The 14,250-nt window shown below is 36.7% G+C and overlaps 1 protein-coding gene across 1 annotated transcript in view; it reads left to right on the forward strand.

Moving 5' to 3' along the window:
- LOC128985759 (uncharacterized) overlaps positions 1–14,250 on the forward strand; it is a 64,179-nt gene that overhangs the window by 19,593 nt on the left and 30,336 nt on the right. The window contains exons 7-9 of the mRNA XM_054405607.1: positions 2,172–2,413; positions 11,322–11,457; positions 13,972–14,079. Coding sequence (XP_054261582.1) covers positions 2,172–2,413; positions 11,322–11,457; positions 13,972–14,079 — 486 coding nt within the window. The remainder of the gene's footprint in view (positions 1–2,171; positions 2,414–11,321; positions 11,458–13,971; positions 14,080–14,250) is intronic.

Here is a 14,250-nt window from a genome sequence, read left to right on the forward strand (position 1 = left end):
CAAACAGGGAAGCTTTTATTTATCATCATTAACCACAAGACCAGAGCTACCTTAGTAAACCAGTATTTATTCACAAACAATGATATGTTTGCTGCCTTTTCATGTTAAACCACTGGAGTGATTCAAATTATTTATTGAAAATGACATCAACAAAAGCAAACAAAGAAGAACAACAAACTGGTTTTTACACAAAAGATATGGTGTAGGGATGCCTATTCTGACACATAGATAATGTTATTCTGAGTTTGTTTAAATACCGGAATTGCAATATGTTGTTTTACATTTCAGCTTTTTAGGGACTTATGTCCCTACAAGCCACTAGTATTTATATATTTACTATTGGAAATACAGCAGTTTTCTTATTAATCGTTGAGGTTGTAATTTGATAATTGGAAATTTTGACTGAAATACCGGCTTTGTGTTTGAAGTATACTAACATAAATTGCTCATCATACACTTGTACCACAGATTAAAAATACTCCCTTACCCTTAGCCTAAAACAATTAAAAAGTTTTAAATATGTTGATTAATTAAGGCATTTCAATTTTTTGGTAACTTTTAGTCCATGTATGATGGGTTTAGATTTTTAATATTTATTTTTGGTTATTTTCCCAATCTTTAAATTATTAAAGTAGAAAAATATTTTTTTTATCTTGCTTCTTTTATGTCCTAAGAATAAAGCATGCACTTTAAAAGTAACCCAATCCATCTATCTTCTATATATACAGGGTGGCTGAAAAGTAACTTGTACCCCCCCTTAACTTTTCAACTATTTGAGATATTTGAAATCGGTTTGCGGCAACTTTCTTAGATATGAAAGGCTACAATAATTATGGTAAATTTTGAAAATTTTGCCCTTAGGGGTAGCGGGGGTAGGGGGTAGCTCAAAATTTTGAAATGGCAAGTATAGTCGAGTTTGGTATTATTTTACAGGTCTTGACGAAACAAAACAATTTACATAAATAAAACTAAAATCGGCCCACTAATAACAAAATGGTGCCCTAAAACGTATCAAATAAAAAAAACCATGAGGGTGGCTCAAAATTAACTTGCACCCCCCTTTATCTTTTTAACTATTTGAGATATTTGAAATCGGTTTGCGGCAACCTGTTTAGATATGAAGGGTATAAGTTGAAATAATGATGGTAAATTTTAAAAATTTTGCCCTTAGGGGTAGTGGGGGTTGGGAGTAGCTTAAAATTGTCAAACAGGAAGTATAGTCGAGTTTGGTATCATTTTACAGGTCTTGATACAACTAAACAATAAACATAAAGAAAATAGAAATCGGACCACTAAAAACAATATGGCAGTTAAACATGACATCCGCATCTCATGCAATTCCAGATTTAACAGTAACCCAGCAACCAATTTATCAAAATTATGCTAGAGGGCAATTTTTTGCACAGAAGTACGGTATGATGACCAATGTAACGAAGGAAAAAATCAAACTTACACAGCTTTAGGGTGGGCCTCCGTTTGAATTAAGAACGTGCCTTCTCAACAAACAGATATTTAGATTAAACGGCATAACACTGATGTAATCGTGGAAGTGTTTACCACAAAAGATCCACCAATACGATTTTAATACTAATTAAAGGTTCCTCCAAAAGTATTCTTCATATATTCCTCTAAAAGAAGAGAAACCAACATAGTAACAATAACTCCCATGGCGTACTGTATAAGAAATATGTTATTCATTGAATGATCAACCATATTTTGTAACTAACGGACATTATATTGTTTTTATACTTATATTTATTATTCATTAAACAATGCTAAATGCTCAAATTTTTTTTATAATTTCACTCTATTTATCGCAGTTAGATGAATTAGCGCAAGCCTTTAAAGCAACTGTCGATTTCGACGGGTTTCACCTAGTACTTTATAAATGAGAAAGCCATTTATGTAACATCACCACACCTAAGCGATAATCGTAAAAGAGGTTTCATATTTAACAACAGGACGAGAAGTCCACTTACAGTATAATAATGGTATCCTACTATTCTCCAGAAATGGAATAAACACGTCGTCTATTGTGCAATGACTTTTTAGGTTTGTTTGAATGTTGATATTTTACCCAACTCTATCCATATTTGATGCTTATTAATTCATAACACAACTATTTCGTAAAGAAGAATGTAAAGCAATACTCTGTGTGTGTGTGTACTTAGGTCAGCGATGCAGACTAATGGGCTGAAGGGTACCCTGACTCTTCAGCAGATATCTCCTTTCACCTCTACTCAGGTCTCGTTGTGGTGGGAGAGCAAACCTGATGGTCTTGGAGGGTTTAGGATCCATGAGCTGCCGGCAACCCCGGATATCGGGGATACCAAGGAACACAGACATTGTCAAGGCATTGGGGTGGTGTACAACCCTTCCAACAAACCAACAGCTGCTGAGGCTCCACTACCAGGTAGATAGGAGAAAAACAACATTGTTGTTGGACAAATATTTAAAGGATTTTATTTCTAGAATTTTTTGTACCAGAACTGAAACCAACCCAAAGCTATGATATTTAACATAGAGATATTTTATTTCTTGTTTATTTTTATATAGAGTACAAAGAGGTTGTTATTAGCGAATTTCCCTATAGGGAAGTTGCCATTACCGTAGGTGGCACGATAATACCTAGGTCAGGGACCGATTTACTTTTTCATTTTGATGTCCCCAGAGGCTAAAAACACTATTCGTCTGAACAGTTCATATGTTTTAAAATATTACCACATCGTCCATATATATAGTACCGGGGGACCAAAGTTTGCTAAAAATTGCATTAGTACTTCGGGGATTAAGTTTTTATAGGAGAGAACCAAGTAAAATAATCAGTATTTGATCGGAACTATTTTCCCCAATATTGAGTTATCTTCAGTGTAATGTTTGCTCAATAGTAACAACTAAAATTTTCCCTTTTGTACTGTATATTGTTATTTGCTAGTAAGTTATACTTACTTTAATACTTTTCAATGAAATGGCGACCATACAAAGTAGGTATTTTAAGCCAAGTGTGAATGGAGATGAGTGTAGGATGAGTGGTGCAATCTTGTAGTCTTGTTATATTTTGTTGTTACTGTGGATGGCTTGTTATAAACATGTGTTACAAGTCTTTTGTTTTCTTTTTGCTTATATCGTCGATTTACCGACTAAATCAACGGATTTTACCCAACGTTAAAGTTCACTACAGAAACAGAATTAGATGGAAAACTACCATTTTTAGATGTGATGGTAATAAAGGCAGTAAAGCAACTTGAGTTTGACATCTACTTAAAGAAAACACACACAAATAGATATATATATACACAAATATATTACCAAAGACTCAAACCATCCACCATTTCAGAAGAAGGTTTTTTTCATTGACTAATCTATAGATTACTTAAGGGGGTTCCCTACCTCAAACTGTTTTCAATTTTCTGCGACCCTGGTGAGTTTAGTTGGAACTACAAGACGACAAAATATTCCCTAGGATTGCTGTCTGCTGGTCGTGTCACCGCCAGGACACCTCCGCAGTGGAAGGAGGCCCATCCTAGTAAACCCGCCCCAGCAGTGCACTCACTTTCACTTTCTCCCCTAGTTCCCTCTCTCTGATTTACAACCCTCGGCGACTGGTGACAACGGGCTTACCTCCCTGAACCTATTCACGCCGTTCATACAGACTCAAGACCGTTGCGCGCCTCTTCCAGTCAGGTTCTACCGACATAGGTTCTGGCACGACACTAGCTGTCACTCTCCGTTATCGCGCATCTCTTCATATTCGCGAGTACGACGTAATAGTCTCCACTCGGCCAAACGTTCTCCGCCACGATTTTTCTTACGGCGGTGTTGCCGCTGGGAATGGATCTTTACTGGACCACCCATGATTAATAAACTGGATATTTACAATCGTACTAATTGCAAATCAAATACACTAATAGACACAACACACACACGACACGAGTTCACTAAAACGACCACTCTGGATGTCTTCGTCCAAACAACTAATGCCGAAATATCTATCTAGGCGGAAAAGAGAAACCGATTGCAAACAACCAATAAAAGAGCCCAAAGTTTTACAACCCTTCACTCCATTTCTAGGGAATTCCTCTGCCGCGCCGCGCCTGCCGCCCTAGGATCACACCACAGCGCGTCGTCGCACAGGTTTTGCATTTGGCAAGGTTGAAAAACGCTACAGCTTGGAACTTATTTGCTCCAGTTTTAAGATTAATTTATTCAAATGAAATATTAATTTGAAACGTTTTTGTTTCACAAGTATGCTACAACCTATATGATTGAACGTTTTTATATTATCAACAGGTTCTTGGCTGTATTCATTTATACTGCTTAACTGGCTTATAATAATTAATATAATGTTATTATGTGTCATGGATAAATCTTGGGGGAAATATTATGAATGATGAAGAATGTGTAAAATTTGTATCCCTCCGCGAGACAGTAGTTTCGATAAAGGTCGCTAGAGTCCGTCAGAATCATAGCACTTTTCGCCGTGCAAGGTTTTACGCGGTTTCATTTTGCACATACAAAAAATAATCTTTTCTTAAAACTAAAAGTGACTTGATATTTTTAGTTAAATTTCGCACTAATATTGCTTTATTAAAAATCGATAATTTCATAAAAAGATATTATTATTAAACTGTAAAGTTCACTAACTTTGACAAGTCGTTGCCCTTGATTGCGTAAGCATAGACATTTTTTAAAAAGCAAACTTAGTAGAACCACTCTTTATATACAAAATGGTGTTTGGTTCACAATTTAAATGTTAAAACTAGAATCGCTATATGATACCGCGCAAAGCGGTTTTCTGACGTTTTTCGGCGGGGTAGGGAACCCTCTTAAAGTTTACTTTCTCTTAGAAAGGTAGGATGAGTATGAGGTCTCATGCCGACGATTGGGTAACTTGCCGGGTCTGTCAAGTCCAGAGCGCCAACCCTCTCCAGTCCCTTGACAGCCTTTAGTTTAGGCCTATGCAACTTTGCTTCCATTCTGTAAAAAAGAGGAATATGGATAAAATATCAAACTTTAAATGAAATACCGATGTAGACGTGCGTGTTGGAGCCTTGGCTCCAAATAGTGCATTTTTCGTCTCTACTTGTTTGAATCGTAGAACAGGGTAGGGTTTTGACACCTCCAAGTCTGTCATTTTTAGCCTTTGGAGGAACTCGGTTGTTGATTTGGAATTAAATTGTTTGTAAAGTGAAGCCGTCTGAAAAATAAATGAAATATTAATGTTACCATCTTGTTGAAACCATGCATCAAGGTGCATACAAGGCGGACAGGGCGTGTACGGAACATTGCAGGTTACCTTGCTGGAAGCAGGAATTGGTAAATGTATTTATATCCTGTCTGCCTGCCTAAAATGCAAGTTGCAATCATGGAAGCATCACGAGTCAAGATTAGCCTTCTTCCCCGGTCGTACAGGGAAATTCCGGATCTCATTAGTCGGCTCCAACAACAGTTTCCACATACAACACTCACAGGTACTTTCAACATTATGTACTAGCAATTATTATATTCCGAAAGCCTTTGTTAAATTTGTACATAACAAATTAATCACCGTTAAAGTTACTGAGCATGTTTGTAATAACAAACTAAATGGAATATGAAAACAAAAATCTAGTAATACATTTATGAACAGGAATTATGCATTTTGCATCCTTGAAAATCTACATGTTCAATGCGCAACATGGCAACTGATTTTGTATCTGACTTGATATTTTTTTTAAATCTTTGATTTTGCAGTTTTGAGTTGTAATCAGATCGTGGGAGGTAAATAATTTTTCAGCATGTTCTTGTGAAGACTCCCGAAAGAATTCTTTTATTACCAGGGAGTAGAAATGACACAAAACAGAAAATACAAGGAAACCAATAGCAATATAGAACTGATACAAAAGTTGTGTAAGCAAAACAGATGAACTTTAAAATATATCCTGCTGTTATAAAATTGGCTTGTTTAATGTTTCAGAAACTGCATCTAACTATGGTGTGGTCCGAATAGTGGAGCGTCCGATAAGCCTTCCGCGTAGAAGCCAACTATGGGAGGCATTGAAAAAACCGTATGTTCGGCCCATAGCCAGGGTGGCTCCTAGGATAAAACCCCACCTTGAACCTGCCGCAATTGTCATTGACTTGACACAGGATGAACCTGCACCAGCTCAAAATCCCCGTGCCCCCAGCCCTGTGCCATCACCACCTCCTCACGACCTGTTACCCTGGCAGCACCACCAGGAACTGGAAAGGCAGGCGGAGGATTTGTTTTTTTAATAAAAACAGAATTAAGAAAATTAATTGTTTTTAATTGTTCCCAAGTTTTTTTTTCTTTTTTCCCTGTACTAAACGCTAACATCAAGTGTTAAAAAGTCTAGAATTTAAACAAATATTTAAACGCATATATGTATATCTAACATATTATCAATCAAGTGTTAAAAAGGTTAAAAATTCAAACAAATATTTAAATGTGTATATACTATTATTGTGCAGAGTGGGCTAACATATCATCAATCAAGTGTTAAAAAGTTAAGAATTCAAAAAAAGTTGATACGAATGTTATAATTTGTGCAGAGCACATTAGGGTTTGCACCTATAGCAAAATATTTTTTGCCAATGGAATGTAAACATTCCTTATAGAAAGCCATATTTCCTAGTCTAGTTAATCAATTTTTAACGTAAGCTTACGAGCAATCATTTTTGTTTAGCCAATATCAGTTATGTGACTCTCGCAGCCAAAAATAAAATCAATACACAATGTTTCATAACCAGAAATTATATCATCCCGAGTAGCATAGTAATTGAACAAAATATACGTTGCAATGCAATTTGTTACAACCTAACGATGGTGTATCAAAACCGCAAACTACAGGGTGGTCCATAAGTCAGTTGACAAATATGCATCCAACGAAATAATCTAAAGAAATGTTCACAAAAAGTTACTATTGAATTCAAACAAATATTTTAACACACACACACACACACACACACACACATATATATATATATATATATATATATATATATATATATATATTATTATGGTGCAGAGCGGGCTAAACAATTTTATATATTGATCGAGCAATTACTTTTGCCAATGCTCAGGGAATTCATAGAAATTAACATCACTAAAAATTTCAAAGCATCTAATATCACCTAAATATTATGAAAAATAAATAAAAGGTTAAAATACCTGATTGTTGCCTTGTGGTCCAAAGTAATGTCCTAGTGGATTACAAGATTATGTACATTTCGGCACGAGCGCCATCGTCGGATCCGTATAAGAACTAGTAACTAGACTTCCCTGAAGAGGTGCGAATAAAGTTCACAACACAAAAACTCATAAACACTGGTCGACCGCTATTTAACATAGTTTTTACTTTTTTGCTACGCGTGCACCGGGCAAGATATGGAGGCGCGCCAGACATGTGTCGAGACTCGACCGAAGACGGGAGTTGGTCGTGATCTGACGGTGACGTGGCTAGTGCAGCATTGTTTTGGCTATCATGTAGTTGTATTAAGGTTTCAAAAAGAATGTTGGATTGCAGGGTGTTTTTGTCCTTTAACAGGTTGTTTGTGTCAGTTTTGGAGGCTCTGTAAATTTATAATTGTTCCAATGCCGTCAATGTTCGGCCTTTTTGGCAAATATGTAAAGGCTGCAAATTTGTTGTTATGTTTGTATAACGATGGTTACTGGCTACCAAATGGTCGGCAAAGTTTGATTTTTGAACAATGGTTTTCTTGGGAAGATGTTCTTTAACGCTTGCAATTTGATCAATTTGAATGGTTAAAACCGTACGTTGAACTAAATACAGCACTTAGTCAAAAGTCTAAAAACGACTTTGAGAAGAACTTCTTTAAATTAATGACGAATAGTATATATAGGAAATCATGTGAAAACCAGAAAAACCGCATTAACATTAAACTTGTGACAACAGAAATTGACTTTCTAAAAGAAACTTCTAAAGTTAACTTCCTGGACAGAACAATTATCAATCATAATCTAGTCGCTGTACACCTTGGTAAATACCGAATTAAACTGAAGTGTCTGCTGTATGTGGGACAGATCATTCTTGATCTTAGTTAACACTACATGTTCGGTTTCCGTTATGATACAACGTTGAAACATTTTGACCACATAGTGTTAATTTATTCTGACACAGACTCTCTCATATATCTCATAACCACTCCCAATTTAAATAAAACACTAGCTAAACTTGTAAAATACTTTGATTCTTCATCATATCCAGAAAATCATCCACTAAGGAAAGCTCATCTGCCAGAAAACGCCAAACGAATTGGGGTAATTAAAGATGAAACAAGTGGGCGACAGATATAGGAGCATGTTGGCCTGAAAAATAAAATGTACGCATTCCGTTTCAACAGCAAGGCTCAGCGAGAGGGTAAAGGTGTACATATGAAAGCTAAAGGGATGAAAAAGTCAGCTCTAGAGAAACAATTTATGTTTGACAATTATAAAAACGTATTGTTCTATAATGAAAAGTTACATGCTAAATTTAGTGTAATAAGATCGAGGAATCATGTTGTGGAGTAGGTCTGACTCTACGACGTTTCACATTCTTGTCCGTTTGTTTGTTTACTAACAACGTTCTCCAGTCTAGTGAAATCCATGACACCACCGACTCACGGTGTCAACTTGTGTGAATAGAATAATTCATGGAGGGGCGGAGCATGATGTGATTGGTTTCCATCAAATAATGGATTAATCCTTTTATGATCTTGATTCCACACAAATGTTGATCCTATACTTGTTATTTGTAAGCCATGGGCCCAATAAACTAAGTGATGTGGTCGATATTCAAGTTTTCCTTCACCATAAACTGCCAAACCACTAAATAATGTCGGATCACCTACGATGAAAGGTCGCTTAAGCCGGGTTTACACGATACCAGTTGGCGAGACAATTGTCTTTGCCAATTGGCATCACGTGGTTTTGGAATTGTAGTAGGCCAGGCAAGTTGAGTGAGAACCTGTTTACACGTGACCAACATTTGCCCAGGCATTTTACAGTGAACCAGGGTACTACAGCCAAAAGACAAGACAGTGCTATTGGCCTCTACACCGTTTACACGGCGCCAATTGTCACGACAACTGGATTTTTGAGGGGTGGGGGCCTCACTGGGCCCAGCTCATTGTCCTCAGTCTACTCCCGGAGACAACTGAATTTCGGGACAACTGGCGGGCCAATTGGCTTGCCAATTGGCCTGAAGTGTTTACACGAAGCCAGTAATTCCAAGCCAGTCAGTTGTCTCCTGACAATTGTCTCGCCAACTGGCATCGTGTAAACCCGGCTTTAGGATCATTTATTAATAATTTGAATTCTTTTCCATTAAACTTAACCTTACCATTTTCCACATCATAAGTTAAAGTTTGTTTGATACTCTCTTGTGCTGAGACAAGTTCTGATTTCAAACCATCAATCACTATTTTATTTTGACTAATTACACTCTCTAGCAGATTAACACGGTTCACAAGCTCATCAATCTCTTCACGTTTAACGTACCTGTCCAAGAACCGTCAGTTTACAGAGTCGTGTTCCTTGTCAGGATCTGCTACAAACCGCAAGCGTTTGTTCTATAAATCAAAATTTTCACGATACCTGCTCAATGTATGCGGTAACAAGGGGTTACCAAACTTATCCTTCAAGTTAGGAAACATCACTGACGTATGTCCTGAACGCAGTCATGTTTTATATCCAACTATTATGTTTATTATCAAAATCTAACCATTTTACATAGTTATATAATGGTTTAAATACCTGCATTCAGTAATCCAATATGCTGCTTGTGGTAACTATAGTTTCGATTCACAGGGAACCATCTTCAGGCCGTACAAGGCGTAGTTATTCACTTCCATATATGAAGGTCGTCATTTAATAAATAAGTACATAGAACACGAATGCACGAAAACGCACATTGATACAAACATTTAACATTAAAAGGCCAAGTACTCGGGAACACGAGACAGGTGACGCGACCGGGTGGAAGTTGTAGCTCGAGCTACATCTTCCACCCGGTCGCGTCTAACAGATGGTCTAACTCTATAGAGATGGTGAGAACCCTGGACTACTCGAGCTGTCCGAGCGAACGGAGGTAAGTTTAGGCTAGGTGACCCTACCCGATATAAACACCTCACAGGTTTGACAGATAATTGTGAAATTTCTGACGTGGCATCTGTAAATTCTGGTGTCACATGTACTTCTGATAAAGACACGTCTTCTTCAGGGCACTGTGATTCACTAAAAAAACTGCTGTCGTCACCTTGCCACCCAAAACAAGGTCTCATGTATCTCTTGTCTCTGCCCATCGTTGTCTGATATAAACCAGTGGACGTGCTTGGAATGTCAGGTCTTGCCCCTCTATGTTGAACAATCAGAATGAGGGTCTTGCCATGGTCCGGGATTTGATTCCACATCACCACAAAGGAGTATTAATGTCATTAGTATTGCAAATGTGTAATTAACATTTCTGTAATACCACATGTACACCATGCTTGCTTAAAAAATAAAGTATTTTATTACCTGATGAAGTATTTTTGTTCTTCCTTATTCAAAACATCCCACATGCAGATTCTCCTAGCTGATGGAGGTTCAATACTCACGCCAGGATCACCACAGCAAATAGCGCATAAATACTCTGGTCCCAAACACAAGTTGCAAGTACACTTGTCTCAAACACAAGCTGCAAATACACTAGTCTCAAGCTGCAATTACACTCATAGTTGACAAAGTTTTAGCGCTATGACCAGGGGGGGGGCAGCCCAAACTTGCCTACACACAGGCAAGTACACTAGTCCTAAAGTCGACAGTGTGGCTAATGTACCTCCATAACTGAGTAGCGGCGATGTACGACGCCCTGCCGCCAAATTTGCACCACGCTCGCAACTACATCAATTGCTTCTCCGCCAATGTACCTAGACGAAAATTCAAAATCGAGGTGTGGCCACCTTTCTCTACTGACTTCGAATTTTGGAGGTAAAAGTTTGAATTACGGCATCAAAATTCAAACTGTAGAGGCTCGAGTATGTATAAATTTGAATTGTAGAGGCTGCATCAAGCGTAAAATCACTTTGGATTTTCGGTAGGCTATATTATTTTTTTTAATTTTAGAGGTTTTCTGAGGGGAACAGACAAATATTACTAATAATAAAGGTTTTTGAATTATCGAGGTTCTACTGTATAACTGTAGAGTTTTATGTTCGTAGCGTGTTCAATATGTCTTGTATATAATTTCATAAATAACAACCACTTTATGGAACACTCTGTGCAATTAACAAAAATGAATTATTAACTGAAACATTAACAATTGACATTGCTGTTATAGGTGAGGTATCCCAAGATTTGTATGCAGTAGGTGACCTGTCAGGCAAGGTTGGATATGATAACAAGCGCCGGTGGGACACTCACTTGCCACTGTTTGGCCGTCACTCTGTTGCTCATCGCTCATTTGTTGTCTATAAGTATGTTTATTACAGCAGGGCCGAGTGAATAAAAACAAGTACAGCAAGTATTTACTTGTGAGTAAATACTTGCAAGTATTAATCCCTCCAAGTAAACTCTAGTGAATAAAAGCTACACTCTTTACTTGCAAGTAAATACTTCCTAAATGAGAGGATATACTCACTGATCTGGTATACTACTTCCAAAGTAAACTTTATACAGTAGGCCTACGAATACTTGCAGCTTATTCCTCATAAACAAATTTGCCTTGCTCTACTATAAAGTTAAAACGGGTTTCCCTATGTACTCTTATGTGTATATATTCACTTGTTACTAGTTAACAGCACTGCTGAAGTACTTGTGAAACTAAAATAGTTAATTGTGCATACATTCACTGCAAGGGCAGTCCTAGGCCTATATTTTTAGGGGGGGATGTTACAGGGGAGGTCCTTCCATGCCACGGAAAAATGTTAACATTATGTGCCCAAATGAAATATTTTACAGCTATTTTAAGGCATAAAAAGATAAACTAACCTAGCTTGATGTAAGTTACAAGCATCTCATAATATTATTGAAGGACCAAAAACTTTGTTTGAACATGCGTAAATTGTGAAGGTTTTGCATTATTTAAATTTGTGGATTTTCATTAACACATACGGTATAGCTTGAACATAACAAAGGAATACAGGTCCACTTCAATTGAAAATTAAAATTATTTTAAATCTATGTTTTTGGACTTTTGAATTGAGGTTCCATCCCCATGCATTATTTTGCGGAAATCACTTGAGTCATGCATGCATCATCATTTAAATAAATGTATTACACTATACTGAATGTGTTACATACATTTATCAACAAGTAAACTCAAACAAGCATGGGTTACTGATAACTTGTTGAAAAACAAGTATTTACTCTTTAGGCAAGTATTTTGCTCGTGGTTAATCATACCAAATTTATAGGTTTCTAAGGGTATACTTCCTTGGCAAGGCTTTACTAACAAGTACAAGTAAATACTCGTGTTTATTCACTTCTGTTCAAGTAAATACTCAAATTATGAAAATTTAAGACAAGTTAACTCTTTTACTCATTTTTATTCACTCGGCCCTTATCTTAAGCTAAAGTAAGTAGTCAAAGAGAGGGAGTACCTTGGTAGATTTAAAGGGAAGCTCTGATTCGTCACAAAACTATAACTTGGAATAAATTAAACCTTTTTCTTGAAAGAGTTTAAGTTTGTGTCCATTCAATGAGGCGTGGAATATAATATGAGAACATATATTCTCAATCTTTGTTCCTAATGCGATATTGGAATTTCTATTGTCACTTTTTAATTTCCAATTTAAAAAAATTGTAGTTTAAAAAATTATACGTCTTTGAATATGAAAGTTCTTGGGTTGTTTTAATTTCTTCTGTTCTGTATGTATTTTGAAGGTGCTTTGTCTAATCCTGATGTTTTCTTAAAAAAATTGCTAAGTTTGGTAAAACTTTGAGAGTTTTGTAAAATCGGTTAAAGTAGTTTACACAAGTAGATCACATCAAGTTAGTCTTTATGAGACGAGCAGAAAATTTAAGGCAATCGGCAAGGTTTGTGCCTTAAAAACTTCTACGAGTGTTATTAACACGAGTTCGTACACTGCTTTACCTACGTCAGATTTTAGTTACTAACAATCACTACTCATAACTTCTAAGAGAGGTTATGTTTTCGTTTATAACAATGCCACTGACAGTGATGCAGAATCATTGTACCAAACACTAATTGCACCACTCATCAACAATTAAATTGGTCTAAACAGCAGATTAGTGGACGAAGCATACAATTTTACTTCTTCTCTCTCAATCCTTGAACCTCATTGGTCCGTTACCCGTGTTGTTAAGTGCATAAATATGCTGTTAAGTAAGTAAACGATGCTGTTATGTGAAACTTTTCAATTCTAAGAACTGAACTGAAACGGCTGATTTAAAAAAAAAAACAGTCATAGGTAAAATATATTTACAAAACAAAATTATATAGGATTTGTAAAGTACATTAAACCTCTAAAATTGGCATATTTTACTTACTTTTGAATACACTACAGTAGACTCCCTCTTATCTGGACACCTTTTAAACGGACATCGGTTTAACCGGACATTGGTTTAACCGGACTACACTCGGCGGAAATGACATTTCTTTAACCGGATAATTTTTCTCAGCACATTGGGTAACCGGACTAGATCGGCAGGAAGTGGGTGGTACTTGAAACGATTGTTCTTGTGGGAAATATTTGAGACCAGTGATCAAGTGTCTAAATACAATGCTCTCCTAAATTTAAGTAGAATATCACAGTAAACGGTCCGTTTTAACGAGTTTTGGGGGAAGTCGGTTTAACCCGAAAAACCGTTATCCGGACTGACCTCGTTCTCGAGGAGTCTGGATAAGAGGGAGTTTACTGTATAACTTAACAAGAAGTATTATTACTTAACTTTTGACGTTGTTTACTTCCCCACAGACTAATTTCAAAAGTTATTTTACTGTCCTACAATACAATTTCTGATTTCAGGAACAATGATACAAGTGGGATTGAAGAGCCCTGGGTCTGCTCCACTCTTACAAGGTTCACTCGCCACAACACCAAAGTACCAATGGCAACAGCTGAAGCAATATTCAGGTGTGGTGTGTTAAAAGCCTCCTCACCTGTGTCCAATGCCAGTAACTAAAATTATTTTACTCTCTATGTTTTTTTATTTGACTGCAAATTTCAGTTTATCTAAATCAACAATTCTCCAAAGACATTTGTCAAACAATTAAAACGTTTCTACAAATGTATTCTGTATTCCAA

Source organism: Macrosteles quadrilineatus, unplaced genomic scaffold (genome assembly GCF_028750875.1).
Source record: "Macrosteles quadrilineatus isolate MER2022 unplaced genomic scaffold, UCM_ALF_1.0 Scaffold_2__2_contigs__length_208266976, whole genome shotgun sequence".
NCBI classification, from domain to species: domain Eukaryota; kingdom Metazoa; phylum Arthropoda; class Insecta; order Hemiptera; family Cicadellidae; genus Macrosteles; species Macrosteles quadrilineatus.